The sequence below is a fragment of the Euphorbia lathyris genome, chromosome 3 (genome assembly GCF_963576675.1).
Source record: "Euphorbia lathyris chromosome 3, ddEupLath1.1, whole genome shotgun sequence".
NCBI classification, from domain to species: domain Eukaryota; kingdom Viridiplantae; phylum Streptophyta; class Magnoliopsida; order Malpighiales; family Euphorbiaceae; genus Euphorbia; species Euphorbia lathyris.
In genome coordinates this window covers 24408323-24421785 of record NC_088912.1, presented here as the reverse complement: position 1 = coordinate 24421785, position 13463 = coordinate 24408323, and the positions used below count along the sequence as shown (strand labels likewise).

General features: G+C 37.9%; 1 protein-coding gene across 1 annotated transcript; it reads left to right on the top strand.

The window, feature by feature from the left end:
* The first annotated feature begins 2816 nt into the window (after window positions 1–2816).
* Window positions 2817–13318, top strand: LOC136222142 (signal peptide peptidase-like 2). The gene is made up of 14 exons (XM_066009631.1): window positions 2817–3151; window positions 5429–5587; window positions 5907–6018; window positions 6151–6270; window positions 6672–6829; window positions 7188–7364; window positions 8274–8308; window positions 8407–8563; window positions 9811–9864; window positions 9942–10034; window positions 11464–11606; window positions 12103–12173; window positions 12721–12804; window positions 12952–13318. Exons 1-14 carry the CDS (start codon window positions 2996–2998, stop codon window positions 13044–13046), a joined length of 1614 nt encoding a protein of 537 aa, XP_065865703.1. The 5' UTR covers window positions 2817–2995; the 3' UTR covers window positions 13047–13318.
* The last annotated feature ends 145 nt before the right edge of the window (window positions 13319–13463 follow it).

The window sequence follows — 13463 nt, the reverse complement described above, 5'->3', positions numbered from 1 at the left end:
TTTCTGTCAAATCTGATATTGAACTGATTCCCCCACTTTGCCATAGCCTCAGAACATAGATCCAGCCTCCTGGTTACTATCTCCTGCCCGTTTTGCCTCCAAACCCCAGAGACTAGGCCATCAAACTCTTCCTCCTTCGTCTAGGCTTTGTCAAATCTAAATCGGCTTCTTGTCTTCTTCCTAACCAGTCCGCCCGGCTCAAGCAGAACTGGCGAATGATCCGAGTAGCCTGAAATCAGATTGGTAACAACATACTATGGGAACCGGCTGCACCAATCTACAGACCCAAATACTCTATCTAGTCTTTCTCGGATCCATGCACTTGTCCCTTTTCCTTTCTCCCAAGTGAAAAAGCTTCCCTTCATATTCAGCTCTGTCAGTGCGATAGAAGATATTAGCCCGCGAAACTGATTGATAAGGCCTTGTGGATATTCTACTCCACCCACCTTTTCCCTCTGATCCAGAATACAATTAAAATCTCCCATCACAACCCAAGGTAGTGTGGAAGTGCAGGCAAGACTTCCCAGCAATTCCCATGATTCCTTCTGCCTATTCCTATCCGCATACCCATAGAACCCTACTAACCTCCAATCCTCCCTTGTTTCCCCTCCATGCACAACAGCCTCAATATGATGATCGGAATAGGATTTCTCTGTTACTTCTTTATCAGATTTCCATAGAATGGCAAGGCCCCCACTATGTCCCCTAGCATCAACTGACAGGCATCCATCAAAGCCAAACTTGTTCCTAATTACTTCCATCCTAGCAGCATTGACAAGTGTTTCAATTAGAAACACCAATCTTGGGGTGTGAGCTCTCAACAGCTCGCCCGGGGGTTCCCCAGACCCCGACAGTTCCAGCTAAGGCAACTCATTGGTCCCGGCGGACCTGCTCCCCAGGTCTCGCCGATACATTTTCTCTAGCGGCAGGCTTATCTACATTTTGTGTAGAAGGGTCTGCCCCTTTCTTGGTCCCTTCTCCTTCTTTGGTGTTCATATTATCCTCCCTATTTTCTTTCCCTCCCCGCTTTCTTTTTCTGGCTTCCTCCATCTCAAGTATCTCTTTCTCACTCATCTCCACATCCCCCTCCATCCCCTTATCTTTCTCTTGTAGCACTGGTCTACCTCCCTGTCCCCTTGTTTGGAGACCCCCTCTCCAGTCCCCTTCACCTCTCCCTTTGGGCCCACTACCCCCTGCACCACTACTTCCACTGGGTTCTCGAAGCCATTTTGAGCCTTTCGTATCATTATTCCTTCGAATAGGGGCTCGCAGCCACTCCCCCCACTCTCTAGTAATCTCCTCAGGGGCTAAGCTAAAGACTTTTTCACAGGATCTATCTGTATGGCCCAGGTGCCCACAGATATAGCAAAAGTTACAGAGTCGTTCATATTTGAAGTGAATGAAAACCGACTCCGTTGTGGATTTCTTAACTTTTTTGCATCTTTTCAGAGGGATCCTCGTGTCAATTGCCACTCTCAGCCGCATGAACTGACGCCTCATCCCACTATTATTATTCAAATCATATGCACGGAAAGATCCGATAAAGTCACCAATTTGTTTCCTTATGCTCTCTGTCATGCACCCAATAGGCAAATCATGAACCTGCACCCACATCTCCATCCAATTCAGATCCAGTTCCTCCGGTAAAAACCCGCTTTTCCATTATGTTAAGACTAACATATTGTGATCAAAAGACCACGGTCCCCCGTCAATACCCGATCCTTATCTACTTTGTGAAAGAATTAAAAAACAAACAGATTGGCTTCCTCCTCAGTAATAGCCACACCCCTTCCTGGTCTCCATATGTCATCCAACTTCGTTTTCATGGCTACAAAGTTAACTGTTCGCTCCGTAAGGAATCTCCCCACCAAGGAAAGTTCATTTTCAGTTTGGAGCCTTTCCTGACTCCTCTCGGCAAAATCAAATGTACCAGCCTCATCATTAATCAGCCTCAGATTAGCAAATTCAGTTTCCATAATAGATAGTATTTCGATACACTCCACCAGTAAATCGTATGCAAGAAACAACAATTATCCCCACCAATTTTACGCAGCCTTTGAAATCGACTCAACCCGCAACACACAAATTGCAATTCACACCACTCTCAAAGAGAACACCAAACAATGTCCAAGATCAGCAAGGAAAATTCAAAAAGCAACAGAATTCAAAGTTTCATTTCATCCAGTAGCAATTTAACCCCAACGCAGACTTGCTCAGAGAAACTAACCTGAAAGAGCCGAAGTGTAGACTACCGGCCGAATCTGCCACTCTAGACCCCTCCGTCGCACGGACGCTGTCTACCCCTCTAGCCACTGCCGCCCCGATCAGGGACAGATGGAACCACAACCCAGATAATCAACACGCCTCACACAAGAAAACAACAACGTCCGCCGGTTCCGATAAGGAGAAAGCGGCGCCAATCAACACTCTCACACCGTATACGATGAAGAGACGGCTCTCACGAGGTTTTGGTTTTTCGAGAGAAGGGCGAGTCCCTAATTTTTAATGACTAAAGTACTTGTTGTATACGATGATAGTTAATTAGTTAATTTCTGACAACACACGATAATCCATTTAACAAGACTTATTTGGTACAATAATTATTTTCTTATTACATGATATATAATCACAGGACATAATTATAATATAATAACCTATTTAAAAAAATTATTTGTTCCATATTTGGAGAATTACAAAATTATAAATTGCAAATAAGGTATTAAAGTTGGGGTAATTATGTAAATTACCTGTTATGATTTTAATTTGTAAGAATTCAATGAACAGATTTAGTAACATTTCAAACAATAAATAACGAAATAAAGAAGCTTTTCACGGATGGGCAACAAATTCTCACCCGCGTCCTTTTCCTCCTGGTTTTGTTTCAGAGAGGGATAAAGGACAGCTCCTTCTCTTCCCTTACCTCTCTTTCTATCTCTCCGTTGCTCCGATTTGGAGAGATTGAAATTTTCCTTCTCCTTATGCTTGTAATTATCCGATGGCATATTCTTCTCGGAATTACAGGCTCCCCATTTCGGGCTTAGCCGTCGTTTTTTGCTTTTTCTTTTTTGTTGTTCCTTCGTTCGCCGCCGACGATGCTTCACATTTGAGCGGTTCCCCTGCGGCTCCCGGATGTAATAATCCTTACAAATTGGTAATTCAACTAAATGTTTTTGATTCTGTAATTTTCTTTTCATTTTTTTGGTTAAATTGTCGGTTGTTGATTTTCGGATACATTTTTATGAAATTTGTGTGATAATTATATGTAATGTGTAAGATCGGGAAATTTGAATTTTGTGGATGAGGCTGGTGATCGATTTAAGTCTATCAGGTGGTGTTGGTTTTGTTCAGTTATGTGGATAGATTACGAGGTTTAGAGGACTCTGTTAATTTTATCTTGCAGATACGATGCTAATTGACTAGTTAGAACACGTTTACCAAGGGAAGAGATAATTAGGTGCAATGGGGGATTAGTCTAGGAACGTTGGACAAGCAAAGTGTGATGTGTGGTTTTGTGGAAGAATATGCGAGGGAGGCATGCTGCTTCTTTGGATGGGGTGCAAGGATAAACCATTTTAGTATTAAAGTGTTCCTTATCTCTCTTCATGAATGCTGCAGGACTTGAGCATTTTTGGGGATCATTACAGTCTACTATTTAGCAAAGTGAATCGTGTTTGTTAGTAGTTGGTTTTGTTTTGCAGAGACAAGATGAAGAATCTCATGATCGTTTTCTTTTGATGTCCAGCTGCAAAAGAAATTGGGATCCATGAGTTTTTGACTATGTAGCATTTGTTGCAGGGCACATGAGATGGAGGAGGGTTGCTTCGGAAAGGTGTAACAGTATTCCTTGATCTAAAAGTATGTGGATAGAATACGATGTGTTGACGACTCTGTTGATTTATGTTTCATATACGATTCTAATTGACTTGGCGCAACGGTAAACGTTGTTGTCGTGTGACCAAGAGGTCACGGGTTCGAGTCTTAGGAGCGGCCTCTTGCCAAATAAATTGGCAGGGGAAGGCTTGCCCCCAGTACACCCTTGTGGTGGGACCCCTCCCCGGACCCTCGCTCAGCGGGGACGCGTAGTGCGACCGGGCCGCCCTTTTTATACGATTCTAATTGAGTTTATTGGGGATTGAGGAAAATATGGTAATGGATAGGACAGAGTGGAGGGAGAGAATTTGTGTCGCTGACACGACTTGATTTCACGGTTTTATATGATGGTTCATGTTAGCCGACCCCGAACCATTTCGGGACTAAGGCTTTGTTGTTGTTGTTGTTATACGATTCTAATTGACTAGTTAGAACAAGTTTATCAAGGGAAGAGAGAATTAGGTGCAATGGCAGATTGGTCCATGACAGGTATCAGAGCCAGTGTGACCAAGTGGTCCTGGGTTCGATTCCTGGCAGCCCCATTTGTTGAGTTATTTGCAGGACATGGTAATATGGGCCTGTGTTGTCACGCTTCTCATGATCATTTTCTTATTTGATGTCCAACTGCAAAAGAAGCTAGGGTCCATGTTTTTGATTATGTAGCATTTGTTGCAGAAGGCGATATGAGATGGAGAAGGGTTACTTCGGAAAGGTGTAGAAGTGTATCTTGAGTTAAAGTTCCTAAAGTCTTATTCCTAATTATATAATACAAATGTGCATATTTCTGGAAACAAATAGATAAAGTATTGTAGCTTTACTGAGAGAACCCATTTTCTAAGAGAACAGAGCTGGAGCCTGGATATAATGAAGAAAGATAGAGGATAACAGATTAACTTGGATGAAGGATATTGAGAATGACCTTCAATTATTAGATTATTATATCTTTCAAAAGATCCTGTAAGAAAAGAAATAACTGGAAAAGAAGAATCCATATAGCAGACTCTAACTAGTTGGGAGTAATATTTGGTTGCTGTTGTTGCTATCATCGTTGTTGTATACTTGTATTATATCATGATAATCATGGTAACTTTCATAGAGGTTTTTAGTGGTGCTGCCTTACATTCTAATTGACCTTTTCTCTTACTTTCTTCATTTGTTTCGTAAATGTATTATCCTTCAGAAAGAAATTATTTGGTATAAAGCATTGGCTAAAAACTTATCTCATTTGAATTTTGATGAACTTGATTGAAAGTACTGAGAAACAATATCTGCTTATGTGACAATGAGGTTGTATCTCATCCATCAGAGGATGCTCGCAAAAATTTATTTAAGTTTTGAGAGTAAGAAACATCTTTATCCTGTGTGAATAGATTGAGATGATGGAGTTCTCTTTTATGTCATGCGAAAAATTTGATATATGCTTTTACTTGTATAATTTAATTTTAATTTTTGAAAGTTTCATGTTGTTTGTTGACAATTGTGAATTGCGTTTTTGATCCAAAGCTATATTAAACAAATTAACCATATTTATTTTGTGTATTGGGATGAAATCTTCCAGGTTAAGATTCAGACCTGGATTAATGGTGGTGAAGGTGACACTTTTGGTGGGTTAAGTGCAAGATTTGGGAGTATATTGCCTGCTGAGGCTGAAAAGGGTCTCAAATTGCCTGCTGTTTTCTCAAATCCATCGAGCTGCTGTTCTAAGTCCTCTTCAAAGGTTTAGCCATCCTTCCTGTAAATGCAGATGTTATATGAATCCTTTGAATATCAGCATAATAAAATTACTTGATTTGTTCTGGAGATGTTGATTGTACTTCTTCTAGAGAAGTCATTATCCCATTATCTGTTGGAAATGCCAACGTCTGTAAACTATACAAATGTTAAAATTTCTATATGTGGATTATTTTTATGTCTCTAACATTAGCAGAACCTTGATGAGAACTATTGAGCTATTTTTCTGCTGCTGTAGCTGTTCTTTTCATTGTTCTGATGGAGGAACCTTCCGGAACTTTCCGAGTTTTCTTTCAATTCTGCAGCTTTCTGGCTCTGTTGCAATATGCGTACGTGGTGAATGTTCCTTCAGCGAGAAGGCACAAGTTGCACAGTCAGGAGGAGCAAAAGCTATGTTGCTGATAAATGATGCAGAAGGTTGTACCCTTGAATTTGCTATCGGAAAAATATTTGTGATAGCCTTCTGGATTTTGCTGCCTAGTACAAACCTTTTTTTTTTGGTATCTATATGATATTGTTATCTTACTAATTTCACATTCATTCTTTTAGATCTTACTGAGATGGATTGTGATAATAATACTTCTGGTCCAAGTATTTCAATTCCTGTTGTGATGACTCCAAAATCAGGAGGAGCATACCTAAACGAGTCGATGGCTGATGGACAGAAAGGTAAAACTCTGAGCTTGGCATGTTGAATTTAAAATGCCCTGTCCCTGCTATTTCTTTCAAAGAAAGCAAGAGTCTGGTGCCTATAATTGGAAAAAAGTTAGACTGGGAGGTATTTGCGAATAGTGGTCAAAACCAGCAGTTAATAGAGTTGAGTGATATTCTCCCTTTTTTGATTATCAAATCAGCAGTTTGACCTTCAGTGGTCGGAAATAAAATCATAGTGAACAATCTAAATCAAACTATGCTCAAAAGAATGTGAGCCTTTTTTTTCCTTTGAACTTTGGAATTTTCATTTAGTCCTTTCTCTTTCTCTGATAGCCATGGAGGTAGTGCACATACACACAAATGAAATTAAATACAAAATTTGCAATATCTAATTATGACCTATCTTCTTTATGTAGTGGAACTTAGATTTTATGCTCCAAGTCGTCCAATTGTTGATTATTCAGTGGCATTCTTATGGATGATGGCCGTTGGAACAGTATTTTGCGCTACACTTTGGTCAGAATTTACTGCTTCTGAGGAGACTGTTGATCGCTATGATGAATTATCACCAAAGGTTATTCTGTGTTTGCGTGTATATATGTATTTTAATCTTCAAGTCTTTCAGTCCGTCTCCTCCCTATACAACTGTCCTTTTGTGTTTGCGCATGTGCACATCACTTCCAGTCCAGCTAGATTGACATTTTCCAAGCATATTCTAAAACAATCACATGGCACATTGCAACGTTCTACTTTCATGTAAACATATCTATGAAGGCAGATTTCAAATCAATTTTATTATACAATTTCCTCATTTTGAGAATAATACCTTGGAGTAGTAGTTTATGATTGTCTCTAATTTTGCTGAAGTAGCTGATTGTTTGAATTATGTTTCTTAAAGGGGTTTTAATATTGTTTTTTCTTCAATTTGCTAGGACTCTTCCAAATCGGCAGCCAAAGATGATTCTGAGCAAGAAATTATTGATATTAATGTTATGAGTGCAATAGTTTTTGTCCTAACAGCGTCCGCTTTCCTGGTTCTACTCTTCTTTTTTATGTCGAGTTGGTTTATTTGGGTGCTGATTGTACTCTTCTGCATTGGCGGTATTGAGGTATAAAGTTCTCTTGAAGGATTTAATTTCTCATACTATTGGTAATAGCTGAGATTAACAAAACAAAAAATGGCTGCTATGTGGATTGGCAAACTGAATAAACCTCATTTTTATCTGTGACATTTAAATATTGCTGTTGAATAAAAAAATGTTTGATTATTAAATATGACATAGTCACGCTGGTGGATTACAGAATATTTTAATTATGGCACATCATTCTTGCAGTTTCCTTACCCTTGTGTGTTGAGCCTTTAAGATACAGGGTTTAACTTTTCATATTTTGGGCATGCTTAGAATACCATTCTTAGATCTTTAACACTTCTGCACACGTGCACCACTTTTTAGAATGCATTGGAAACTTAACTTTGAAGAACTGACCACTTATATAATATAAGTGAGATTTTAACACCTTAGCTGTCATCTATTAGGTTAACATAGAGGGTACAGGCTGAGATTCATTGCACTGATTGAGCTTGCTACAATTTCATTTTGCTTTCTAGCAGTTGTCATGTCCCCATTCTGCATTTTTCGAATCTAACTGGAAATGTGGGTTTGGACTTTTTATCTATCTAGTGCTATAACCTTTGTCTATTTTTAAATGCGAAAACTAAATTGCTGATAAGTTGCTGAACTCCAGCATTTTTAAGCATGGATATAGATATGTGCTCTCACATATATGGAGGGATCTATTCCCATGCCTATGCCCCATTCGAGGCAAACCTAGGTCACAGTAGTCATCTTGACATAATATAAAATTAAAAGGAGAAATGATTATGCCAACTTGACATGTGGATAAAACAGAAAATATATATATTTCCTAATTCTTTTGTTATTAGGTTTCAATTGGCAGCAATATATTTTGGAAGATAGTTCTGTATTATGGTGATTTGACTGTTCTTTTCTCCTCAGGGCATGCATAATGTTGTAGTATCTCTTATTTCAAGGTAAACTGGACTACATATGTGACACTTCTAATCTACCATGCATATAGTGTCATGTTGTATTATACATTAGTTGTGATATGTTCTAAATTGTTTCACAGAAATTGCAAAAGTTGCGCGGAAAAGAAAGTAAATGTACCTCTTTTGGGAGAAGCACCTATTCTCTCACTTGTTGTAGTATGTTTTTGTGTGGCATTTGCTGTTATCTGGATTGTGCTACGGCGGTCAGCATTCTCATGGATCGGACAAGATATTCTTGTAAGTTTCATGTGCAGTAGGAACCATTATTGCTGCATCATTGCTGTGTTCAATAATAAAAAGTTATTAAGTGCAAACTTCTTTACTCTTTTGTTAGAGGTAGGTATGAATGAGATGTACGCCTCTATCAAGCAATCCTGGTTCCATTACATTTCATAATTACTGTAGTTAGGTTTAGAGATTGTTTATTTATAATTGTGTCTCTTTATCTATTGAAAATATTCACATGGAACTTTTCTCAATGCCTATTTTGTCATCATGTGTTTGAGTAATTGTCAGTTCGGTTTGGTACTTTTATAGCAGTACTTAAAGTGAAGGGGAATAAGGGAAGGTGCGTTTTTTGAAAAGCTTGCCTATTATTCACTCTTACGACCTTGTCTAGTTGGCTGTAATGTTGGTCATGCCTAGGATTTATCTTTGGAAACTCTCATCAACTCCTTTATGTAATATGGCTAAATTGATTTTAGGATGTTTTCGGATATTCTCACTTAGGTTGAGTTGAACTTCAATGTTAATTGCATGGAGGGATGATTATCAACTGACATACAATCGTCAGCCAGTCAATTCTGTGATCTTTGTCTGTCGATGCAGTTTAAGGGAGTTTGGGAAGAAAATAAAATATACAAACAACCTTACCGAAGGACTGGAGGAGGAAAAATGGCGAACTTCACTTTCAATTAAATTACTTGCTTTAGGCAGTCATTGATATTCCAAAGGCCCAGTTTTTATGGGCAAGTCAATGTAGAATACATAGAAAATAGATAATAAGAAAATCAACAGAACATAAACAATGCTAAGCTGATTGCAGACCAAAATTTTTGTCATATGAATTTGCATCTGATAAGTTTGCATATTTTCTTGGCTTGAATTTCATCATTAAGTTAGTGTCTTACAACAGAAAGGATGATTATGGACTCAAAAACTAAAAGGAAAAATTAAAGCAAGATGCGAGCCTTGGCGCAATGGAAAATGTTGTTGTCGTGTGACCGAGAGGTCACGGGTTCGAGTCTTAGGAGCGGCCTCTTGCCAAAATATTGGCAGGGGAAGGCTTGCCCTCAGTACACTCTTGTGGTGGGACCCCTCCCCGGACCCTCGCTTAAGCGGGGACACGTAGTGCACCGGGCCGCCCCTTTTTTTATGGAATGTTTTGGTGAAGCTGCTTCTGCATCAGGGTTTGTTTATGACATCTTCTGTAAATCACTTTCACTCTCCTCTGATTCTTGCTGCATGATGATTTTTTTGAACAGGGTATCTGCATGATGATAAGTGTCTTGCAGGTGGCTCGATTGCCAAATATTAAGGTACCTAGGCTTTTATTTTGTCATTTCTTCTGGATATATGAATTACGTTTTCTCTGAAAATTGTTATTATGGTGTAGGTTGCTGCTGTACTTCTCTGTTGTGCATTTGTATATGACATATTTTGGGTCTTCCTGTCCCCACTGATATTCCACCAGAGTGTTATGATTGTTGTAAGTATTTATCTCTTAATTAAACTCTTTCTTTTTTTAATGCTGAAATACAATGGTTTTAAGTTGAGCACAAGAAATTGCTTATTGAAAACACTAGTTCTTGTTTAATGTTATTTTTTTTTCTTCTTTAATTTTTTCCCCATTTGGATGTACTGTGTTGTGGAAGTATTGAAACTGTAATCAGAAATCTGGAAAATTTAGTTAAGTGGTTGTGAATCTAACTGAAGCAGCTTCTGAGCACCTGGTTGTTATGATTTTCATATAAGACTCCTGATGGAGAGAAATTCATTTCATCAAAATTAATCTGTTTGTCAAATCCAATTCAATTGCTGAGATGAAAATGCAAGAATGTAATGGATGGGATTCTTTAGAGGAGCATGGCCTAAGAAAGCCTCAACCCAGTTTGAAAATTTTGACCTGTGCAGTCGGGTTACTAGTAATTGTTATCAATTTACTGATTTTTGCTTGTATATGTTGCCTGTTAATCTTTGTTATGTAACGTTATGGTTTGTGTCTGTTCTATATATTAATTATCTGAGGGAACTGTCTGTAAATATTCTGGTGATCCATGAGAATTTATTGAACCTATTATCAACTTTTCAAAATGTTCTTTCCTTGATCCTCCAATGGTATGGTGATGTTAAAGGTAGTAGTCCACTTTTCGTGCTTCTGGTGAAGGGACAATTGATTGATGTATAGTTTCTTCAAGAATACCTTCTTCATCTAGCTTCTTTCCATGAAAATAACTCCTGCTGTCTCTTAGTTGAAGTTTGAACATATCTACTAGTTGTCAGCCCTGGTTTTCTGCTAAGGCATTAGCTAGCAGTATCACAATGGACTTTTCCGTGTTCTCTTTTTCCCAACTATATTATTTCCTTGTGATCCTTTTGCAATTTGCCTATATTAGTTGAATTTTCATATTCTGGATAGCCATTATTTTGGCATCTTCATATTTCTGACGAGTGTTGGGATCTTATATTCATTTACAGCCATTCAGTCAATGGTCTCCTTTCTTTGAGGCTGTCAGTTTCTCTCTTAGTAATACCTCAAGGTGGACTTTTGGTGCATTTCTTTAAGATCACTCCTTTCTTTAGCTTGAGTAAAAATGAAGCCTTTTTTTTTTTTTTTTGCAAGCAACTTGAACAATTAAATGATGAAACATCTGTTGCAAATTAAACGAGTGTCGCTTTTAGGGGGCTTTAGATTTTGTTAGGAATTTTAGAAACAATTTCTTAATTTTGGACGTATACAGCATCAGGTCACTGCTTTCTTATTTAAACTCTTCATTCCTAATAATTTTCTTTCAAATAATGTCAAGCACATTAGCCTTTTCTTTTCTTTCTCTCTTCATACATGACATTTTTTTTTTATCAGAGTACCTGCTCTAATACTATCCTTTTGTATTTTGATACGCTTCACTATTTTATAGGTTGCCAGAGGTGACAAAGGTGGTGGCGAAGCTATTCCCATGCTTTTGAGAGTTCCTCGATTTTTTGATCCTTGGGGAGGTTATGACATGATTGGATTTGGGGATATTCTTTTTCCTGGGTTGCTTGTATCATTTTCTCGAAGGTACTTTCTATTTTTTGGTATATTTAGTTTCCTTGCAGGCAGCAGTTACATTATTATTAGTTTTGGTGGTGTGGTGTGGGCCTAAGGGTGGAGAACAGTTAACGAGATCCTTTTGAAGCAGACCTATTAGAATATGATTGATCAGTTACAGAGATACAAATTCTGTGAAATTCAGAATATAAATTGTCACCAAATCCTCAGAGCTAATTTATGATCTGCAGTAATGTCATATTATTGGTTCAGTTCTTTTCTGAATGATGAATAATTCTGACTAATGAATTTTGCTGAATTTCTGATGCTGCTGTGATCAGTGTGGTTTACTTATTGAATATAGTAGATCTTTACTGAGTCATTTTGGTTTCTTTCAAAATCTTGCATTAGAGGATTTTTTGGAAATCTCTTGTTTGTAAATATATGGTTCTTAAATGTTTTTGGTAATTTGTTTCTTAAGCCTCTGCATGTTCCTGCTGTCCTTTCTCTTTCTTTTTTATCCCAGATTCGACAGAGCAAATAAGAAAGGTACATCCAAGGGGTATTTTCTTCCGTTGATGATAGGCTATGGATTTGGTAAGATTCTTGATTCATTTCTCCATCTTATTCGACCCCCCACTTCTACGAGAAGAGTTATTTTAACTGCAATATTTTTGGTGGCATATTTCTGATGTCTTGTCTTGCAAGGTTAGATTAAGAGGAAAGCCTTTTGAAATGTAAAAACAAATCTATTAAGTTCTCACCATTGAAAAATTCTGTTACTAGCATAGATTTTAGTTTGTAGCCTGGTTTACTGTTATTTATACCCTGACATGTGAACTGGAAGAGATGCCCTCGATCGATGGTTGATTTTTTATTTATTTTACAGCATAAGAACGTCATATGAATCGACTTTGACCCGATTTATTGTAGTCCTAACCAAATTGTAAGAGCAAGGACTAGTTCATATTATGAAATGTTGATGTAGATAGTTCTACTTTTCCTGTTAAACAATTCCTTTATGTAAACTGCACAATCATAGATGTTTTTTTTTTAAAAAAAAAACTCTCATGAATGGTATTGAAGTTCTTCCTTGGTACTTGTCTCTTTTCAACGGTGCTAAATAAGTTTTTCCCGATTGCAGGTCTTTTCCTCACGTACTTAGGCTTATATTTCATGGATGGGCATGGCCAACCTGCACTCCTCTATCTTGTTCCTTGCACCCTAGGTAATAATTTTGGTATTTTAATATAATATAGTAGGGGTGAGGTGAGGATAATACTTGTGGTAAGTACCCAGTTTGTGAATGTGGAGACTTTTTCTCATATGTTAGCACAAAATATCTTATTCTTCCCTTCTCCAACCATGTTATCAGGGGTTTGTGTCGTATTGGGTCTGGTAAGAGGAGAGCTAAAAGATCTCTGGAGTTTCGGTGGAAGTCCGGAAACCGGGGTTACATCAGAAGTTTGAAGCTGTCCTTTTAAGAGCATCATGCATGCAGGGTGGCGGGGAGATATCGCACGCTTTGCAAGGTTTTATTTTGTAAAGTGTTGCTATTATTTTTGTTTTTCAGTTAACGAAAATATCTGGTGGTGAAAGAAGAGACTTGATCATTCATAGCCAAATGTATATTGTCTTCATGTTTGAGCATAGTGAAAATTTCTTGCCATCACACACTTAACTTCTAATTTTTTTTTAAATTATTTTCCGGGAAATTTGATTAACATGTGTTATATGTTTCAGTTTCGTGTTGGAAGTTGCTGCTTATGACTGCAATTGTAATTGTTATGCAGTCCACCGTGTTGTACTTGATGTTGTATTAATTAGTATACACTTCAAGTAATAAGAGCCTTTTGTCTATGTATCTTTTGGCAAAAGAGTTTAAGC

Coding starts and splice junctions, on each gene's coding strand:
- LOC136222142 (XM_066009631.1), top strand. CDS start 2,996: ATGGCATATTCTTCTCGGAATTACAGGCTCCCCATTTCGGGCTTAGCC. Junction 3,152..5,428: donor GTAATAATCCTTACAAATTG/GTAATTCAACTA, acceptor GAAATCTTCCAG/GTTAAGATTCAGACCTGGAT. Junction 6,830..7,187: donor ATGATGAATTATCACCAAAG/GTTATTCTGTGT, acceptor TCAATTTGCTAG/GACTCTTCCAAATCGGCAGC.